At 43.5% G+C, this 21,666-nt stretch overlaps 1 protein-coding gene across 1 annotated transcript in view; it reads left to right on the forward strand.

The window, feature by feature from the left end:
* Positions 1 to 493: 493 nt before the first annotated feature.
* The window catches only part of SOBP (sine oculis binding protein homolog (Drosophila)), a gene marked incomplete at its 5' end in the record, with an annotated part of 51,640 nt that continues 30,467 nt past the window's right edge, over positions 494 to 21,666 (forward strand). Inside the window, one exon of the mRNA XM_010085014.1 lies at positions 494 to 589. Coding sequence (XP_010083316.1) covers positions 494 to 589 — 96 coding nt within the window. The remainder of the gene's footprint in view (positions 590 to 21,666) is intronic.

Raw genomic sequence — 21,666 nt, forward strand, 5'->3', positions numbered from 1 at the left:
TTCACTTAAACATGGAGGGGGAATCCATTTATCTATAATAGTACTACATGTAAATTATGAGTATGAAAGCTTTTTTTTTTTTGGCCTTGCTGTTAAACTGAAAATACAAGTACCTTATCTAGGGATTGCTTAAGCATGTCAGAAAGTTTAAATGAGTACATATGTAATGTAATCCTGAAAAATGCAATGGAGTAAATTGAAACCCTGAGTTACTCACAGTTTCCAGCTCAAATATTTCATTTTGGGTTTGTCTTTTGTTGTTCTAATTATTTGCAATGCAATGAATTTGCATGTTCAACCTAAGCTATGTAAGAAAACAGGATCCCAAGTTTTCATATCTAAAAGATGTACTGCGTATTTAAACAAACTTTTTAATAATGTTGTGTTTTGGGATTCCCGTCTGTTTTAATGATCTGAGCTGTTATGCTTTTAGCTATTTTTTTTCCTTCCATTATTTGTAAGTCCCTAAATAGGCCATTATATTTCCCTTCAGGCTAGAGATGAAGATGGACATGCTGAAAATTTTCCCCAGCAGCACTATGCTAAGGAAACTCCAAGACTTGCCTTCAAGAATAACTGCGAACTACTTGTAAGAATAACATACTTACAACAAGTCTAGATTGTTACTTTAGCACAGTGAAAACCGTTTTTTTTTTTTTTTGAAAGGCTTTTGTTCATTATGACATACATTATGAAATATGATAGTGGTTTTTTTCTCCTGTTTAGCATTCTAATGCTAGTTCTGCTATCCATGAACAATTTAAGATCTCAAATTGCTTGAAAAATCTCTTATATTTGATGACAGCACGTGAATGGCCTTGTCTCACATGGTAAATCAGGGAGACCCACGCAGGGAGTATCTGGTGATGCACAAAAGCCCCCCCCCCCCAGAGGCGCCCCAAAACTCACTCTCCTGTCCACCTTCTAGCTCTGCCTTGGTTTTGGGTGGCAGTGCCACATCTCATTTTGCAGATGCTCAGTACTGCCTTTAGAGCTCGCCTATTCCTTCCCTTCCTAGCTGCATGCAGGCAGAAGCATCCTCTCCACTCCTCTGTTCTCCTCTCTTCTGCTCCGGGGAAAGAGCGAAAGCCAGGAAAGCACATAGAGGGAGCCTGGAGTGTTTACAAGCCATAAGAGAGATGATATCAGCTGTGAAAGGATCTCTGTTCCAAGGCAGGGTTAATTCGCTGTTCATTTTAGCATTTGCAGCTAGGCAAGATTAAAAGCAAGAAGGAATGCCTATTATATTTCTATTAAATGAATCTGTTGGGACCTAATGTTCTTGATTAGCTTGTGAAAATGAGTGCTCCATGATGAGTTTTTCTATTTGCCTAAAGTAAACAGAGAATGAATTGTAATACATTTAAGAGAGATTCACGCATGGCTTTTGAAAAGGGAGTTTTAGATGAATGGGTAGATCTCTCCCTGGCATTTGCCTTTCTTCTTGGCTGCACTTGAGTCAAATGTATCGTTTGGCTAAATGGAAATATTTGTAGAGAGTCAGAGGATGGGGTTATATTTGAAACAACAGTTCTTTTCTCATTGTAACTGTAGAATAGGGGGATGGTGGTGGAGGATGCAGGGCCCAACACTAATCTTGATGTCCCAGGTGCAACATCCAGCAAAGTTGAGCTGTTGAGCTGATGTAACGCAGTGGCAAAGCCAGCCCCCAGACTCAGGCAGTTAGTCAGAGGAGCCCAGATGGGAGGCCAGCAGCCCAATGGTGGTGGCCAGTGCTCACTCCTGGCACTGCCCAGAGCACAGAGCATCTTGGCCCCACCTGCACTCGTGGACCCACAGGCTCTCCTACCCCCAAGGCATCCCCTGTGCTGAGCCAACACCCCCATTAGGTAATGACAATGCTTTTTAGAACCACAAAGGTCACTCGCAAAGGTCATTGCGTTCCCAGTATAATACTTCCCAGCAAAAAGCAACGTGACCCTTAAGATGTGATCTTGCTTCCTCTTAAACCCCTTGCAAAGTTCCTGTTGGTTTCAGGGGCAGCAGGGTTAGTTACAAAGGGGAGGAAACTAGACACACACAAAAACCGATTCCCCGGTGCAGTCATAATTCTTGTGCCAAATAAGTGAAACTGTTTCTTCAAGGCCATGCTTAATTACTGTGCCACTGGTCAAATCAAGCCTGATGAGCCATCACAGCACACCGAGATGCCCCTGAAGTCAACAGAGCTTCTCAGTGTTGGAGGAGTTCAGGACTAGAGTTGTGAGACAGCATTATATAAAATAAGTAATGTATTATTTTGATTGAAAGTCTGCTTTATTTTTAGTGCAAGACATCAGTGAACCAATTAACCCCCTTTGTGCTATTAAAATCAAGAATTCTTTTAATGCCCAGTTAATTATTCCTTTATTAATATGCATTTAAGTTTTTGGTTTATTATATCACTTCTGTACCTGGCAAAAGCTCAAGTCCTCCAAGTTAGTCTTTCATATGCTTTTTTGGACAAGTTTCAGTTCTTGTTTAAGGAAGTAATAAAAGCAATTTGTCATAGTTTTATTTTTCCTATGCTATTGGAAACAAAATTGGCAGGGATGTAATCTGTACTCAATTTGTATGTGAAAAAAAAAGTAGAAAATAATGAATACGTACCTCTGCTATCTTTAAAGATGTATTTTAGGAGCTTTCAGTGAAAATATGATGTTGGGCCTGGGCTTTGGTGGTGAGAGAACTAGTGTTATTTGTTGAAGATGTTATGTGTTTCACAAAGAGGTAGTGGTTTTCCTTCTATATTTTTACATTTTTTTGGGGGGAAACAGTGCTATATTAAAATGTGCTTGAGAATAAAGCGAATTTTACAGGAACTGGTCATTAAGACAGAATATTTCTCCTAAGGGCTAGTCAGCATTCCTACATTTGTGCTAGGAATTGTCTCCTTGGGAGGGGAGAGGGGAAAAAAGATATGAAAGAAAGGAGTGGGGACAGCTGCTTCCTCTGAAAAAAATATTTTCCCAACGGTTAAACCTTACCTGGAGCGTAACAGTGCAAGTCAGATGCTGGCTGAGTGAAAAGCTGAGATTTTTTAAATGAAAGAGAAAGTGAAACTTGTTTACGCTTTTGAGAATCGGGAAATCCTTGGAGTTTTCTCAGTGCAGTTGAGAGTAAATGCTGTAATAGCCTGTCAGGTGAAATTGGAGGCTTTGCCTCAAAAGTGCTTTCTTTGCTTTAGGGTTCAGTTGCCATTTTCCAGCAAGGTTTGTTCCGACAAGCACAGGCTCCTCTGTTTGGGAAATGCTCGCGCTGGGAGCGTGCTGCCGGGCAGCATCCAGGGGCTGGAGCGCTGCTGCTGGGTCTGCCTGCCAGGGCTCTCCTGCAAGAGCAGGGCTACACCGGCTGAATCTTAACATCCCAGGTCACAGGCACGCTCGACGAGTACTTGGAGAGATTTGAAAGCATAGTGAGATACAGTATTAAAATTGTATGCTTTCTTCAGTGCTTACTCCTCAGAGGAGATGTTTTGGTTAGTGAGGTACAACTCAGCTCTTTGGTTTTTTTGTTTGTTTGTTTGTTTGTTTGTTTTTTTCTAGAGAGAGCTTGATAGGAAGTAGGAGGAAGAAATAGGTATAATTTAGGCAAAAAAAAACCCCAAACAACAGTAGTTCTGCAGATGAAGAAAAGCACTGACAAAGATTTTGGGTGGTGTAGAAAGCCATGATGCAGTTAACAGGATTAAGTTAGGGTATTCATTTTCTGCATTAAATCCAGATAGGTTGTGTGTTATGCCGTTTGTTTCAGAGCACAGAAAGTGGTTAACATGCTCTAGTAAATGAGGACATCACATTTTCCTTGTGAACTTTTCAGGTTTTTTGAGAATTGTGTTTTCTTAAGGTTAGCTACCCATGATAAATACTGGGAACTACATAATATAAATCTATTTTTAAAGAGCCAGGCCAGCACGCTGTCTTGGCCAGCCATCCGCTTTTCTCCCATAGGCGCTGCCTCAGGATTTTAATTTATTATTCCATGAGTGGCTGGAAGCTTTTCTTTCAGGCACACCTCTTTGTTTCCAGAAGGAAAAAGCAGAATTTAGTCTTCTGGAAGCTGATTGTCAAGGAGCTGTACGGTCCAGCTGATAGTGGATGTGGGGAGAGAGATGGGATTAACTGCTGAGAAAGGGTAGGCTGGAGTGAAAAGGCCAGTGAAAAGCCCACAGCCCCAGCTCTAGCTGGCTGAAATTCCTGAGCCATTGCCTAGAGAAAGGAAAAATCCATCTGGCACCTACCCAGGTTAGAAAGGGTAGAAAGAGCCATGCTTGGATGCCTTTTAACAAAAGTGGGAAAGGAAAACCAACAGTTCATCCTCCACCCCCCTCAAGTTACCCAGAATATTGAGTCAAGGTTTCAGATTGGTGTGCTGCTGTATGAGCAAAGGAGGGTCTGGGGGGTTAAGGAAATTAAACACCAGGTTGCTTTCCAGATCATTTGTTTATGGAGATGACCTGAGTACCACCCACCGCTATGGGATTATATTTAAAGCAAACAAATAACCAAACAAACATGAACACCCTGAAAAAAAATTCATTTCCAGTCCACACCCAGCTGCGATCCACAGTTTTACTGCAGTAAAATAATGATCCTTTTGAAATCAAAAAATGTCCTCCTAGTAGTTCTGCTCTGGGAGGATAAATTAATGACCCCAGTATGCGATGAATTATCAGGTAGTCCTGGTGCTTGGAAGCTGTTATGTAGAAGACACAAAATAAAACATGCTTGTTATTGGATTTAATGCAAAGTCACCTAAGGCCAGTTATCTTTAATCACAAACAAAAAGAGGCAGAGAAAGCTCTGAAAACACATCTACAACTGAAACATGAAATGCAAAACATTCTTGTACAAGCAAAAGGCATTGAAAAGGCTATAGCAAGGCTGAGAGGAGCCAGAGCTATGATTGAATCTTCGCTTGAAGTCATGTCACTTTGCTCTTCTGTTCCAGCACTAGAGGTGGGGTCAGGATGGGTGGCACGTGTCGGGCATCCCGACAGGGCAGCGAGGATGCACACAGGTTAACTGCAGCGTTAAGGTACTGGAATGTGGGAAAGATCGCATACCTACAAGACTGACTTTAAAAAGCACTGAGAATATTTGTGATCAGGTGAGGCCAGTAGGTTTTGTAGTTGCGGTCAAGTTAAATGTAAATATGCATATCAATATCCTTTGGAGGCCATGAGTATTTTGGTTTCAGAAAGTGAGGTTTGGGTTCTCTTTTTTGAGGTGCCTGACCTGTTTCCTGTGCCTCAGCATCAAGCAAAACTGCTCCCTGTTAGTGCTTCAGCATTAAAAGGAAATACCCATCAGTCCATTTATAACCCCAGTGCCCTCTCTTGCTTTTCCCCCCTTTTTGTCTCCCGTGCTGCCTCCTTATTCCTAGCAGAGAGGAGAGACAAAGCAAAGGCTCTTCCCTGCTATAGCTCTCCCTGCCTCTTCCTTCACCCTGCTAGGTGCAAACTGGCAGAGGGAGAGCGCTTCCTTCATCCTGTCCCAGGCTTTGAGACACACAGAGCTTTCGGACAGAAGAGCTGGAGCAGGACTGCTGCGCAGCAGCTCTGAGGGATGCAGGGCCACATCTAGCCTTTACGGTACCGACCTTGCGGTCAAGAGGCGATGTTGCCACCCTGGAGAGGCGGGAGGGGAGAGGGGGATGAGATCTGTGACACCCTGCAGAGCTCCAGCTCATAGAGCTACTGGTACCAAGCCTGCCAAGAGTTAAAACCTCCATGGAGGTGCCTACTGCTGTTTCAGCATCACTCGACATTGGCTGCCACTCACCACTGGTGCTTTTTTTTGGTGGTTTACTGATGGATTGTGTCAGTTTCTTGCTCAGTTTGCTGTCGCAGTCTGAAAGCAACCAGTACTGCTCCAGCAGCTGCACCGTGGCGTACGGGATTCGAGCAAATGGCCGTGCAAAACCCCTAACAGCCGACGGGGAGCCCACCATTGGTTTCAGAGACTTTGGATCGGGCGCAGATTGCTTTCAGAATGGTAGTTATGGCTCTGGAAGAAAAATACTGAGAAAAGCAATTGTAGCAGTGAATTGATACTGATGTTCTTAAAACTTGGCTGCATGAAATTTAACCTTTCTTGTGACTGAAATAACAGTGAGGTCATATTGTGGGCTAATCGCCTGTAATGTTTCATTTTCAAAAACTAAATTGTTCATGAGTTATAGCAGAATATTTAAAAAAAAAACCTCCACAAAGCCCGTCCGAAAACTTGCATTCTGTTTCTTTTCAAGCAAGGGTAACAAACCAGGCAAAATTATCATAAAGGTTTTTTTGTCTTTAATTGCTGCCAGGCTGAATGAAGGGCTATGTGGTATTCACCTTACACACACTCCTAAAGACTGTTGAAGTCCACGGGTGCTGGGCGAATGCACTGAAAAAAGGCAGCGCTCAGGTCATGGGCAGATTTGCAGCCTGAGGGGGGGAGAGGGGAACCCCAAAACCCATTAACAGAGCACAGGGCAGGAGGGCAGGCTCTGGCTGACCCTCCCAGCCCGCTGCCTGCCTGGGCAGGTAGGCACCCATGGGGCGCTGGCTGCCTCGGCAGCTGCACCCTGATAGGCATCTCGCCGGGATAATGCAGGACCAAATACAGCGCTGCAGCCTGCCAGCCGCCCCACAATATGCTGGCCCCAGGAAATGATAGGCTCTATGCCTGTCTACACAGATCTGTTTACTGGTTTAGAACAAATACATTCACTGTCTTGCCCGGCTCACAGGCTGTGTCCCTCTTACCCTGCATTTTAATTATATTTTTTTCTACTCCACAATAAAAGTGAAGGCAGTTGCTCACATTATGGCAGCATGGGCTGCACCTGGGAGGTTTGGGTCCTGTTCCTGGAGCTGTAGCAGACCTTCCTGGGGGTCTTGAGAGATTTCCTTGGACTTTCAGACCTTCTGTTCCCCTTCCTCTGTCCTGCACCACCATCTTGCTAAAGAAATACGCTTTTTTTTTCCTGACTCAAACCATGCTTAGGACTCCACAACCTCTGATCCAAAGCCCAGTGAAGTCAATAGGATCCCTCTCTTTAAGTGGTCTCTGAATGATACCCTGTGTTCTGTAGACAAGAAAAGGCAAATAACAACTGCTTTGAGACATCTTCCCCCTCTCTGACCAAAAATTGCTGTAGGCCAGCTAACAGCTAATTTGAAGTGTAGAAAACATGATCTTTATTAATAATATTTAAGCTGAAGGCTGCAATCAGAGACCAGCTGTAGGAACTTATGGAAAGTACAACCGTCAGAGCAAGTCTGAGATAGCAGGTCTACTGGGAATAAAACCCAAACCTCATCCTTTTATACTCAGGCTTAGCAAGGGACCATGACCTACAGCATTAAGAAGGGCAAGAGATTCCCCACATCTCCCGCAGAGGTGGGCAGGGGAATGCCATTAACCCTTGAGAGCAGCAAGGAGGGTAAGTCTCAGCCAGTTCCCAGCTATACATAAAACACAAGGTATAAAGTACCCAGGAGCATGTGGAGCCAGGGGAAAAAAGGGAAGGAGATGGGCATAAAAGGAATGAAGCTTGTCCGTGGCCAGGGATGCAGCAGACTCATACCCCCAGTAGCTCTATGTAATCCTTGCCTTTTCGGTCCAGCGAAACAAATTAAGGAAGATGATTCAGGGAGCTGAAGAGGTGGAATAAAAGGTGCAACAGTGAGAGGGCGGGCGGCAGGGGAAGATGGACAATGGGAATGGGGCAGATTTGGAAAAGACTACCGCTGCTGACAGTGGGTGTTTGGCCTCCCACTGCCTAGGGAGACTTATATCCCCTTTCCCTCAGCACTCGCCTCAGGTACACTAGAAATAGCAAGCAACTTTGCCCCAGTGTCTCTAGGTTAGCATTTTCCTTCATACCAACACAGGAACATTATTTTAGGATGTGACACTTGACACTTAGTGAGCACGAACACTTGCCTTTCCAAAGGGGGCATGTTTTCTAGTTTTTAGCATCACCATTATTATTATTATTTCAAAAGAGAAGCAAAATGCATTCGTTAAAAAGGATAATAATTAAAATCCCACTACAGCTCCAATTCTGTCATCTTCCTCTTCAGAACAAGCATTAAAATTTTTATTAATAAATGTGCAATTACTAGTGACCTCTGAATAATTTCTCCAACCTTAATTTCTCCTCACTGCAATGGTATGTTGTATTACTCTATTTTTACCTTTTCCTTTCCTCATTTGATGTGTTTACTGAAGTTATAATTTTCATATTAAACATGTTGTTGAAAAATTGCTTTTTCAAAAATGATTTTAAAAAAATACCAATCTTTCTATGGACCAGGAATTTAAACAAGTAAAAAGTTAAGAAACTGTTAAGTGAAAATGCATTTTTAGCAGTCTACTTTTTAATAATGTATTCAATAAATTTTAAAGTAAAAAAGCCTGAAAAATATTGTCAGCCATCCCCCCACCCAAGCCTCTATAAAACTGAAAAAAAAAAAATAAATAAAAAAAGGAGGTTTGTATCCTTTGGAAAGAAAACCAGTTGTGAATCATGGCTTTGCTTTATGAAACTGGCATTCATAACCAATTTAAATAAAATTCAGACAGTTTTTATGGAACATTAAAAGAATAAAGATATGCCTTGTTCCAAAGGAAGTGAAGTGCGCTGAAATAAAATTCATCGGATTTCCTTCCACATAAATGGGAAATAAAATTTCCAAAGTCATCACCTAGAGCTATAAATATTTTCTCCTTGGGGTCTGTGCAGGAGATGCAGATGACTCAGTAGGGCCCAGGGAAGTACCACCTGGGGCATCCTGGCAGCTTGGGGGGAGCCATCCCTCGCTCCACATCTCACCACAGCCGTGCCTGGAGCATGTGGGTCAGGCCAGAAAACTGACTTTTGTCTCCTGGTGCTCAGGTTCTTCTGCACCTCTGCTCCTGGCTCTCACTCACGCAGGGTGTTAATGAGAACACATTTTGTCAGGTCTGAAAAGATGCCCACGTAGACCAGTGTGACTGTCTGTAACAGTGCAGTTGGCTTATGCCTCATCTTCTTGTGTGGGTTCTCCTCCCCATTAAAAAGGAAAAGAGTTTAAAGGCTTTGACCCCTTTGAGAGCCAACATAAAGCAGTAAGAGAGTGGGATTTTGAAAATCACGAGCCCATATGCTTTTTATTCCTCAGAGTTAAGATCCAGCCTGGGGGAGGAGGGTTGAGAAGAGTCTGACTGTGCAGGGCTCCCAAGAATGACGTCCCAAGGAGGCAAATTAACGTCACACAATTATCTGAAGGCACACTGAAGAAGATCTCTCTGCAAGGAGCACGTATCTCGCTGCTCATTGCTGTCTGTAGCAGACACCATTTTTACATCTCGCCAGTGACATGTATTATATTGCTTTTGGGATGGGAAAAAAACCCCAAAATATAAATCCTGCATTTTATTATAGAAGTTAATACCAATAATTACTTAAAATTTAATGAATTTCAGTTCTCACTTAATTGCTTTTGAGTAGTTCACTTAACTTATTAAAAAGAAGCAAGGACATATTCATTTAATGAGCAGCAGCAGCCTTGGCCTAGCATCTGCCTACATTCTCTTTTCAATTAATCAATTATAGTCCAATGGTGTGTAATTACACATTAAGAAAGTTATTGGATATCGCAGCATGGCTGTCCCAGGGGGCTCATGAATACACTAATATAACACACCTGTAATGACCTGTTCTCAGATTTGCAAATTGCTCCCATTTCTCTCTCTCTCTCATTGCTAAATGAAGATGAGAGCAATTACCATTAACTTTTTGAGTCACATCTAGTCAATGAGAAAGAAAAAAGATCCCTACCAGCATTCATAATAAATCTGCCTGTTGGTACCGAGTATTTTAACTGCACCAGGCATTGAGCTGGAAGGCAGTAAATGCACATTGGGATTGCACAAGGTTGTGGGGATCCTGGGGCCGGTCTGGACTGAGCACATGCTTCTCCTGTAGACCGGGGAAACAGGCAAGCAGAAAAACCTCGTCAGATCACATCCAGGCATAATCTGCCTGGCTTGGTTCAAATCAAACCAAACTGTGGAATTGATCCCTATGCAGTGGCTGTAAGTCTTTGCATAGCAACTAAGCCGTGTTGCTGTTGTATTGGGTTTTTTTTTAACAGTAGAAAGAACAAAATTTACTATGTAATGGCAGAAGGGCTTTGGTTGTGTGAGAGGGTACAGTCACCAGTGTACTCTTATTAATGCATAACAAATGAAACCAAGGAGAGACTCTTAATCTGCATAATGAAGTCTGACAGATTCTAAATTGGTGATTTAGTCAACGAAAGAGTCCAAAAATGCTCTGTGGAAGTGAGCTTTTGATGGCTCCATAAGTCAAATGGGGGATGATATCTGTCAACATTTTTATAAATGTTGTCTTGCACAGTGTGATTTTGATGTGCTGTTGTCTCTCTCTCCGGGAAGAAACGAAAAAAAAGGAAGCTTTCTTGTTAATGCTTTCCTTTGCAGACTGGGGTCTTTCAGGTGGGTGTACATGCAGATCAGTGTGCAGCAGTATCTTGAGCATAGCTGTTCTTTACAAGCAGGGTCCATTTTGCCCATAGTAATCTGAATTGCCCACAGTAATCTGTGCTGTACCCCTTGTACCAAACTGGTGTTAGCAACTTCAGTGAAACCTTCGTTATGCTGGAGGTTACTTCTCTTTTTATTCTCTTTTTAAGGACTGTGCGTGTCTCCTTGTGCTTCATATCCATCAGGATAACACTCCTGTGGGATTCAGGAGGTCAGACGTTGCTCTCAGTTGCACTCAGTTGAGGCAATGGATGTTTCAGTCTGAGCTTCACCTGGGTCCACACTTCACTCTGGTTTTCATCTGTGTCATGTTTCTTCCCAGTTCCGCAGCACTGTTTGATTTAGGACACAGTTTGGTTCATGTCCTGTAGCATTTCAGTATTTGACGCTTGGGCTGAGCTGTCTGTCTACGTCCCATTGATAGTTAACAGAGGAAGGCAAGCACTTCTAGAGTGTGGTTTACTCAAAATAATGAGATGCTGATTTAGGATTGGTTAAACCACCTTTAGATGGGCCTATATCTGTTCAGTAACTAGATAAATACCATGCATGTGACACCTACATTTTCAATAGCTACAGTCTTCAGCTGAACTGCATATTCTGCGTGTGTCTAAGCCTGCATGTAGAGCCATTCATTTCAAGCAGAGGGACTGCTTGTATGCTTGAAGTTAGGTACCTGCTAACTTAGTGTTTAGAGGTCTGGTCTCTAGCTTTGAAACGGGGATGCTGTTATTTAGGTACTTTTGCATGCAGTTTGAGACTGAGGTTAAAAAGTTGGATGGGCAAAGCGATATCTATTATTTAAAGTTGTGTTATAGTCCAAATAGCAAGCAACAGCACCCTTGGTATTTGCAGAGGGGTTCATTTATTATGAATTATTGTCTGACACAATAGGAGAAAACAGGTTCTGAGGTATACTTTTAGGTATTTAAAAACAACTTGACTGCCCACGCAATGCATAGTAACTGAAGCAAGCAGAGCAGTGAGTATAGATCCCACAAAGTGATCAAAGTGTGCATGTGTATGATGTTCTCAAATTCTGCTTAATGCGCAGCTTTGTTTATGCTCAGGACCAAAATTCAATTCTGTGCTTACTTTCTTTTTTTAATCAGTGCCTAAATGATCAATTAAAAATGTTTTAAACAGAAAAAGGGACACAATTGTAGTCTAGGGCTTTAATATACAATACAATAATTGCTTGTACAGACTAGTTAAATATGGGTCTTAAAATACCTGTCAGTCAGCTCTTAAGTTGTGTAGGTTTTGTGTGTCTGATGGGGAGGAGGGTGGTATTTAATTCAGCTGCAAAAATTCATTTCTAGCTGCAAAAATAATTTCTAGCTGTATTCCCAGCAAGAGGCTGCAGCTCTTTGCATGTCACTTTCCTAACTGAGCAATAAACTGTGTGGTGTACTTTTTATTATGAGGAACAAACATTCTTCTTCTAGACAGGCAGAGGAATAACTGACCACGTGTGGCCAGTCCTGAATGGCTGTTACTGCACACACCACTGAAATCAGCGTCTCCTTAGTCAAGACGGGGAACAGTCATTTTCTGAGAGTTTTTTTTGTGGTTAGGAAGCTTACACACCCGATACGTTTCCACTTTTTAACAACGTGGATTCCCGACTGCCAAGGGAAGAAGCGCTTGGTGCTCACTCGGTTACTGACCCTTTCTCTGTCTTTGGGATTCAAACAGCAGCTTCATTTGTTAAACACATTAAGTGAAGGGCCAGATTCTGCCTCGAACCAGGCATGCCTTTACATCACTTTGACAGTAGAGCCAAGTCTCAAAAGGTGGTGTGTATGTAATGTACTCCCCTGGCCTCTTTCTGCTGCCAGAGTGGTGCAAAGGAGTCTCCAAGTGGGTGAGAATCTGGCCCAAATATAGGTTTATGTAATGCCGGAAGATAGCGCTAGGACGTTGTGCTGGTGTATCGTGTTACTGCTGGCCCGGCACCAAGTCATAAGGGCTGAAGGATGCTGGAAACGAAAATATTAAAGAGCTGAGAGATTGACTCAGTAGAGAGACATGGTAAATGCTTCTCTTATCAATTATTTTTCACTTTGTATTAATAAATCTCTGGGACCACATCTCGTGTAAATTGCGAGATCCTTCAGGATCCAGTCTCTTCTTTAAACTGGAAGCACGGAGTGCCATGAGAAAGGCACACAGGTGAGACCCGCGGGTGTGCAGCACGCGGTGCCCCTGCCAGAGCATGTGCCCAGGGAGGAACGGTGTCCTTGGCAGGCACGCACACCCTTACAGGCACAGGGGTTATGCAGGGCCTGGAAAACGTGCTCAGTCTTATCTTGCACATATCCTATTTCTTCCTTTCCCAGAGATTGTGGGGGGCTGTGTTGAGTGAGTGCTTTTCTCCCCAGCAGGTGTGCCCGGTAAAATGCCACAGGTTCTGTGCTGTCGCCCTTACTAGTCACCATGCTGTGTTCATTTAATGAGGGGTTATAGCTGACGTCCTTGCACAGTCCAGCAGTGCAGCTTTAGGTCCTTCTTTGCTCTAGCACAAACTAGGGCTGAAAGTCTCCCCAGCAGCGAGGCACGGCTGAGGCCTGGATGAGTGCAAGCTGTCCAAAGTTCAAATGAGATTAGCTCGAGATCACTGCAGTCGGTGAAAGGAAATAACCAGAGGGCCTGGCTGCTGACATACTCCCCATATAAATGGACATATTTGTCTGCATTGGTTATCAAAATCCTTCCTTGGGGACCTTGCTGAAATCTCAGCTGCCCTAAGTCACCCCACAGCTGCAGTGACAAAGTCGTGGCTTTTCTCCCCAGTGCCACCCTGGTGAGATGTGTCCCCGAGCTGCTGTCCCACTGTGGTCACCTCTGCACTCAGCCAGGAGATGGGGGCTGAGCAGACCGCAGCAGTCTGCTCGGGTGAGCTGCAGTTCCTTCCTTGCATACTTGGAAAACAGGCCGTGCTTGCCTCCATCAAATTTACTGTAATCATAGAATCATAGAATGCCACTGCTCTTTGCCTCCAGCTCAGCTGAGTCAGTGGAAGTGCTGGGTGGAGCCATCACGTAGATAAGTTTGCCCCACTTTCTCCCCTGTGCTGTTAGAAAAACCTGCCGAAAGCAAATCTGATTTACACAGCAGAGAAAATAGCTCTCCTGTAAAATGTTGAGGATTTCCACTAGTGGAGGTACATTGTACATGGAAGGCAAAACGCCTTTTTGAATGTTTGCGGACTGATGGGCTCTGCAGTTCCTGGTCTGTGCTGACTGTCTGTGGGTTCCTAGGTGATGAGCTAGCAAAATCATGCATGGCCTGGGGAATCTGCTTTTTATCTTCAGAGCTACTTTTTGAATGTCAGAGTGGCAGCACATCGATACCATGGAGCACTGCCACAGCAGGAGTGTTGTGGAGGTACCGCATCCCTGGTGTGCAAAGCCCTGGTCCTGTACCAAAATCCATCCGGAATGTGGGTACCCATGCCAGAGGTATGAGCTGCTGCAGGCATGGGGACCTGCGGTGCTCTCCGGGTTAGAAAACCGCAAAGAGGGCAAATCTAAAAAACCCCCGGACCTTGTGGATCCTCCAGGAACTCTGCGTAGCTCTATCTTAGAAGAGGGGTTTGGAGAGTGCCCGGATTGCAGCGCACAGAAGCAGTCAGAAGTGTTTAGATGTCACATTGTGTGTTTTCTCACTGCTGCTTGTTTCCTGGGTGGGATTTGCTCTTTTTCACAGCTGTAAACACAGCGGCTGGGTGAGCTCTGGGAGGAGCCTGACTCAGAGCAGGTCACCCTGAATTTCAGACAAGTGCTTCATCTGAGCATAGATTCAGTGAAAAGCTGGAAATGAAAAAGATCTATTACTTCCTCCAGCTGGTGCTTTGATTCTAAAGCATATATGTAACGTGCTGTGGGCTGGGCAGGGGGAAGAGAAAATCTCTCTACTTTTCTGTAAATGAAGAAGCAGTGAGTATCCTGATGTGGTCTGAGAGAAACTGCTCTGCAGCCTTGACAGTGTGTGCTCCCTTTTAGACAACCTCACTCTTCAGTGAAGGTGTTGAGGGCATTTTGAAGCTGTGCCTGGGGCCACTGCCTCTAAGCTTGATAGAGAAAGAGAGCAGGTGAGAGGAGAAGAGAGAGAGAAAAGGGCACAGACTTTTGATGAGGAGAGGGAAGTGATTTCAGGTGTTTGTGACACCATGCGAACCTTGCCTGGTTAGTACCTTCCTGAGCATGATATACCCTGGAGGCTGGAGGAAATAGTAACGAGTAGAGGTGGGGTGGAGGGAGGAAAAACTACCTGCAGACATAGTATCTGAAAACATCCAGAGACAACGTGACTATTTTTTAGCAAAAGTGCAAACAGTGATAGATGCCACGGGGCTGCTGTCACTAAAATTTGGCTATAAGCGACATATTCATATTTAAACAAGTCAGCTTTGCACATTGAAATGAGCAAACACTGTCTCAGTGCTTGTTTGTTTGTTGTGCAGAAGCCATCAGCTTCTCTCTTTATCCCTCCACCGTGGTGGTGATGCGGAGTCATCATGATGGATCCGGCTGCCTGTGTAGCTAATCTGTAAGACCACAAAACATTTCTATCTTACACGGCATGATAGGCTGTTGTCGTGCAACAGTGGAAAATAGGAATTTGAGGCTGCCCTTGCAATAGTACCATCTCCTGCCCAACATTGCCATTCTGGTAAGCTCACTTCGCACAGTTTGTACAGCTAAGCACATCCACTGTGAAACCTAACGCTGGGATGCACATGAATAAAATCTCACCAAAATCAGGAGAGAAGTGAGCTTCAGGGAAGCTTTTGAACGCAGGGGGCAAACCAGCAAGGATGGAGTTCCTGCGGTTTCTCTCTTCCTTAGAGGGGGCTTGTGTCACCTCTAGTAAAAGGCCTCCAGCTTACACCACCATTATACTTGGCCAATTATCTTATTTAGGTATCTCGTATGTATTCAGGTCTTGAAAAGGTCAACAGCAGAGCACGGCTGGGCAGGGGTTTTTGAAGCTTCAGGACTGGAAGCTTTGCTTCTAGCATCATTAGGAAATAATTGCTTGTGAACGTCCAGGGATTTGAATCTACATGTTGGAGCTTTGAAAAGGAGGGCAGGAAGGCTTAAAACATTATTGAAACAGCTGCTGCTAATGTTATACTCACTGCAGCCGCTGAGCAGGGAGAGAATGGAGCGCACTGGGGGGCACGGCTGCTGGCCTCACCTGCCTCCGTACCTGAGCCTGTCCCCTTGGGCTGCTCGTCTTGTGACTGTCCCCTGCACAAACACGTTTCTCTGTCCAGAATTCATGTACAAACTGGTGCATATTTATCAAAAGCTGCAGCGAGGCAGGGATCGTCCCTGTGGCACTCCAGCTGAGCTGTTTTCTCCCAACTGTTATTTGCTATTCTTCCATTTGTAATTATTTTTGTCCTTGGTTTTTGGTTTTCTGCTCTTTGCGACTTTTTCCTTCAGTCTCTCATCGCCTTCTGAATATGTCTCATCCTCCAGTACTATCTTTACTTTCTCTCAGTTTAACTGTCTTCTTCCCCAGGTCCATGATAAATTGCATAACTTATTTTTGATGTCCCCACTTGTTTTCAAAGTTCCTGTAGTTTTTTGCTCTTCGGTGCTGTCAGCTGTAGAAAGCATCATTTTCCTAAATGATGTATGGCCCAGATGTTACTAAATGTGATTTTTACCATCTAAAAACCTGTTGTTTACCTGCCACTGCTCACAGCTTGATTTCTCAGAGTGAGCAGACTGGGTGGTTTGTGACTCTGAAGGCAAGCCCTGAGTTTCTTTAAGAAAGGAGGATTGCCTTGGTGCCTGGTGTTAGACCAGTCCTTAATGAGGCGTCTGTCCACTCCTCAGCCCTGTTACAGATATTCCCTGTGACCCTGCCCAAATCACTTTATCTCTCTTTGTCTCTGCTCCCCATTCATAAAACGGGCACAGGTGCACTTCAGAAGCTGATGTGGAATTGCAACGATGAATTCCTCCTGCTTGTTTTGCCTTTACCTCATCCCTTTTTACTGCAAAATTGCCAGCTGGGGTAAAATGCCACCGAAACAGAGTAGCCATAGTCAGTGCAAAGCTTATGCTCCAAGTGGCTGGGCCAACCCTAATAAACATCTATAGCAGAGAGGCAGCTTTATTACTATTTGCATACCAGTCTCCTGTGCTTTGAGGAGTTTCCTATGCTGACTGTGAATGGCAGACAGAGAGGTTTCCAAGGCAGGGTGCTCAGGAGTGGTTGTTAGCAGAAAATGTGGAGCCTTGGAAGTACCAGAAGCAGAAGAAGGGAGTCAAGGCAATTGCTCCATTTGTAAAACCCATCTCTGGTTTTCATCCCTGTTGTCCATCCTGTTTCCCTCACCTTCCCCACTTTAGTTCTGTGACAACAGTGAAATAAAGGAATGCCACGTAAAGGCATCCTTAAGGCTGTCATTGCTGCCAAGTAGCGCTAATAGCATAGTCTCTCTCACATACCTGCTTCTGAACGCTAATGTCATTTAATTGTTCTGATGTTGCAAATGAAGGTGCCCACACACAAATTCAATTTGGATGTAATTATTAGAGGTGGAATGCCAATTAAGCACACACCAAAAGCAAGTGGTGTATTCTTGATTTGTCATCTGATTTCTTATAATTTATCTCATGTGCCTCGGACAGCACTGCCTGAGTCAGGAGTAGAGAACCAGCCCTTTGTACATAAAGCTTGTTCTTAAATCTACACTTCACAAGAAAGTGGCGACTGACATAAAACGCTTGTTTTTAAAATACAACTGGGAGTGTAGTTTTGAAGCATTCTTTCCATCTCAGGTAAGGAACACAAGGCAGGTATGACTTTTGGTAGGTGTATACACGTCTCTGGAAGAAAGCACGGCATACAATACCATTCACATACATAATGCATATCAAAAAGCCTTCAGTGAAAATACAAATTAGGCAGGGAGGAAAACCCAGCCTGCAACCTGTTTAAATGTGTTGGTCAAGTCAGCTAAGAAGATCTGCCCATGGCAGGGGGGTTGGAATGAGATGATCTTTAAGGTCCCTTCCAACCCAAACCACTCTATGATTCTGTGATTCTGTCATCTGCAGGCTTGGGCTTCAGTAGCTGGGGCACATTGTCTGCCTACCAGCTAATTACTGGGGGGTTTAATTTGCAGGTATCTCCTAGCATTGCATTTTTCAATTCTAGTCAGCCAGCGTTGCCTTTTGGGGTGAGGAGCACGATGCCAGTAGAGCATCCTGCCTTGTTGTGGAGCCTGGGCACGTTTATAATGTTCTCCTGCCCTCTCAACCTGTAAAGAGTCCTTCTTTGAATACTGTGCACTGCTCACCATGCAAGCAGCTCATTATCCCAGGCATTTCAAGACTAATTTATGGGACATTTGGTTAATTTGCATAAGCCATCCAGTACACAGAAGATGTCTCCACAATAAAGTAATATGCCAAAATTGGGACTTATGTGAAAACATGAATATGAGGGGGGGGGCATTTTTAGGCAACTGTCATTAGCACCAGTCTCTAAATGAATACCTCTGATAAAAAGTCACAGAATCCTGCCTCTCCACCTACTGTATGTGAAGCTCCCATATAATTTTCTGCTTTGAATCTTGCATGTCTTTTTATTAAGCAAGATGGTTTTTGATCCTTAAAACAGCCTTGAAATATGAATACTTGGCACTGTTGGCTTTGTCTAAAAAGGAAACAAAATCCCCCAAACTGAATCCAAATTGAGGGCTGCACATTCAGCTATCACTGCGAGGAGCCTTGCGCCTCCGCTGCTCTGATTATTACCTTGACACCAGAAACAGGAGGGCCTGTAATCCTTGAAACAGCTGACATCTGAAGCACTGATTTCTTCCTGTGCTTTGAGTTAGTCGGTCCTTGATCTCTGTGCCTGGCATGCAAGCCTGGCTTTCGCTGAAACCTGACCTCGTGGTCCCTTCTTCTGGCAGCCCTGTTTGTCTTCCGCCGTTCAGAAATGTGCAGCTTCTGTCCTCAGGACTCTGAATTAGAGCTGCATGGGTCAAAGGAGCAAATAGGAGAGTTGTCATTATTGGATCCAATGCCTGCCCTTCATTTAGGTGCCCTTGGTTTGTTGGTTTTTTTTTTTTTTTTTTTTTTTAATAACGATTACAAACTAAGAATGTTGCAAGAAGTTTTTTAAGCGATCCTTTCCCCTGCAAGGTGACACTGGCTTTCCGTGATCTCTAACATGACTGCTTCCCCTACAGGTACAGATTTTTTTGCTTCTGTCTTTGCAAAGCCAGCCTGGGATTTGAAAGTCAAGTTGGCCTTTTTCTTCTCTCCTTAATATGTCTTCTGCCATCATTAGGCCTCTGAAGAGCACATTGAGTCCGTATTTACCCCTGTGCAATCTGATTAACTTGCAGAATAACTGTGCAGGTGAAACTGAGATCTCAGTTTGAAGGCAGCTTTGCTCCACTTATTATAATTGAAGGAACTGTTAGCCCAGCAGCATTTCTATTAGTAGTAATGCTGTCTGAAAAGGAAATAAGTGGGCTTTCGGGCTGAATTTGTAGGAATGCCAGCCAGAATTGCATAAGTGAATGTATATATATCTGCTTACTTGTAAATAGAAGCTAACTTGAGCTGGAAATCACATGTATTATAAACATGTAATACTGATGCCGTTGCTAGAAATTCATTTCCCAGGTCAGAGCTGTGGTTTCAAGAGACCGTTTCAGTGCTTTTATTGTTTTGAAGGTTTGAACAGTTTTGGTTGTTCACTTTGGTGCTTCATGTGTGGTTCCAGTTAGGTGAAACCTGCTGAGTATTTAATGACTTTTTCAGCTTGAACCAGAAGCTAATCTGTTATGTCTGTCATTTTAGCATTTGAGATTAGTATTTTCAATTGCAGGAATTTGTGGGTTTTTTTAGTCAGACTGTACTACAGGTTACATGGAACTGACAGCATTAGCTTGAACATATTGAGTATGTTCAGTAGAAACAATACATGCAGTTTTTTGGTTTACTCTCTTCCAACTTGAATCACTTTTTGCTGTTCTAAGATGTTAGAAGCACATTTTTTTCCTCTGGGGATTTACAGTTTCTCTTAGTGTTTTGATTACTTGTGAATAATTTCATAGAAACCCCTCACACGTGTGCCTGTGATGTACAGCGTCTAGCTTGGATTTGGTTTTTGACTGATCCCTCATAGCTGAAGTTACTGTATACAACAAAAAACATTTGTAATGCTGTCAGACAGGAAAAATCTCTCTTCTGCAACTTGACTCAAATTTGTTATGTGTATAGCTCCATAAAGTTCAATAGATGTAAATACATATTAATTATTTAAAAAGTAAAAGGAAGGAATGAGCTTCCAAACATGTAGTGTTTAATTATTTAAAACCTATAATGGAATTTCAACCCTTGCACATACCTCAGATCTCTTGTCATGCTTGGACAGGTACCTGAGGTTAACTGGAATGTCCTCACCTCCCAGTCATCTCCCTTCCTATATTACAGGCTGATAAATGTGCCTGGTAGATGTGAAGAACAGTCAATATGCTTAGTCATGTCTATGAGTGAGTATGCTTTCTAGTGAGACTAGTGAGTCTTCCTTTCCCCCGTTACTACACTGCATCCTGCAATAAGCCATTCATTGCATATAACATTTCATGTAATGAGATGTGTACAAGTGTGCAAGTGTGCGTACGTCTGTATCTAGCCACAGAGGACTAAATCCTGAACTCTGGGCGTGAACAAAGCCCCTCGTGATTGCTGATCCCACGGAGTGGAAAGAGCCCTGTAGTAATGTTGCACTTTGGTTGTTTGATGGTGATGGTGGTTCAAGGCACTCGCTTTATGTGATTAATTGTACTGGATGTTGTACATACATGTAGGACAACCTGATTCCCATTTCAAAAAGCTCATGCTCTAAGTAGGCTTGTCAGATAAGGGAAAGCCTTCTCCCCATTTTAAAAGAAGGATCAAAGATACTCACTGCTGTAAGTCACTGCATGAGGAGCACTTGACCTGGGATGGGTGTTAAAATAAATCTAAAGAAAAGCCCTTAAAAGAAAAGCAAAAACTTCAGTTGTATTGAACAAATACACAGTTAGGAGTCTTTGTATGTGATGGCTACTGGTGTTTATTTGCCAACCAGATTTCAGCTGGTTCAATGAGGAATATTTCCAGCAGTGCTCTACCCTGTGAAATTGTTGTCAGAAGGAGTTTTGTGGAAAGACCTAGGGAAGGAAAAGGCCTGGATAAAGCAAGACAGAGTTAGTCCTCTTTGAGGAGGAGTCTAAAGAGCATAGCACTCTTCAGAGCCTTGCTTACAATAGTCTTGCAGGGTGGAGGTTTAAATACGTTGATTTCTTTTGTCCTGGTGTGCAGCTTCCACATAACTGTTTTGTTGTGCATGCCATGAAACAAAAAAATCATCTGCATGATCTTGTAAGTATGAAAGGGTTTGCCATGCATTTACATAACAAAATCTATGCAGTCTCAGCATGCATCATACGTACAGGCAAGGAATGAGTGCCATCTACAGTAACACAATGCATTACCAAAGGGCCCTCTGTAATTGTGTTCTTTACTGAATAGCGCATCTGATGCCTTCTGTTGTAGTGTACCGTCCTTGGTGAGAAATTAATACTTTGTGCCAAATTCAGCTCTCAGTTACATGGTTCAGACTGAAAAAACAACACTGGCTTCAGTGGAGTTATCCCAGATTCATCCTGGGGTTACTAAGAATAGATTTGATTTATGTAAATAGCTGTGTGTCAGGTACACTCCAGTGCTAAACGCTTTCTAAATAGAGGGATAAGTAAGACATAGTCTTTCTTTTCATTTGAGTAGAAAAGACCTAGTGGGACTTTTTTTCCACATCTATACCCTACTTAGAAAGAGGTTGGTGTAAATCACCAAGGAAGAAAGTTCATTTTCCCTTACTTGAGAACCAGCAAATGTTTCAGGCCTGACAAAAGCATCCTAGCTGGCAGCGGGGTACATGAAGGGCTGCCCGCCCTCCCTCAGGCCTCAGTCACAAGACAACGTGGTTGCTGCCCACCACCACCCTTGCAGCCAGTGGGTCCTGTTGGAGGAAGCCCGGCTTCACGGCAGGGATGCTATTACTAAAAAAAGAGGGGGGGTAACCGAAGAAG

This window comes from Pterocles gutturalis, unplaced genomic scaffold (assembly GCF_000699245.1).
Source record: "Pterocles gutturalis isolate BGI_N339 unplaced genomic scaffold, ASM69924v1 scaffold25515, whole genome shotgun sequence".
Taxonomy (NCBI): domain Eukaryota; kingdom Metazoa; phylum Chordata; class Aves; order Pterocliformes; family Pteroclidae; genus Pterocles; species Pterocles gutturalis.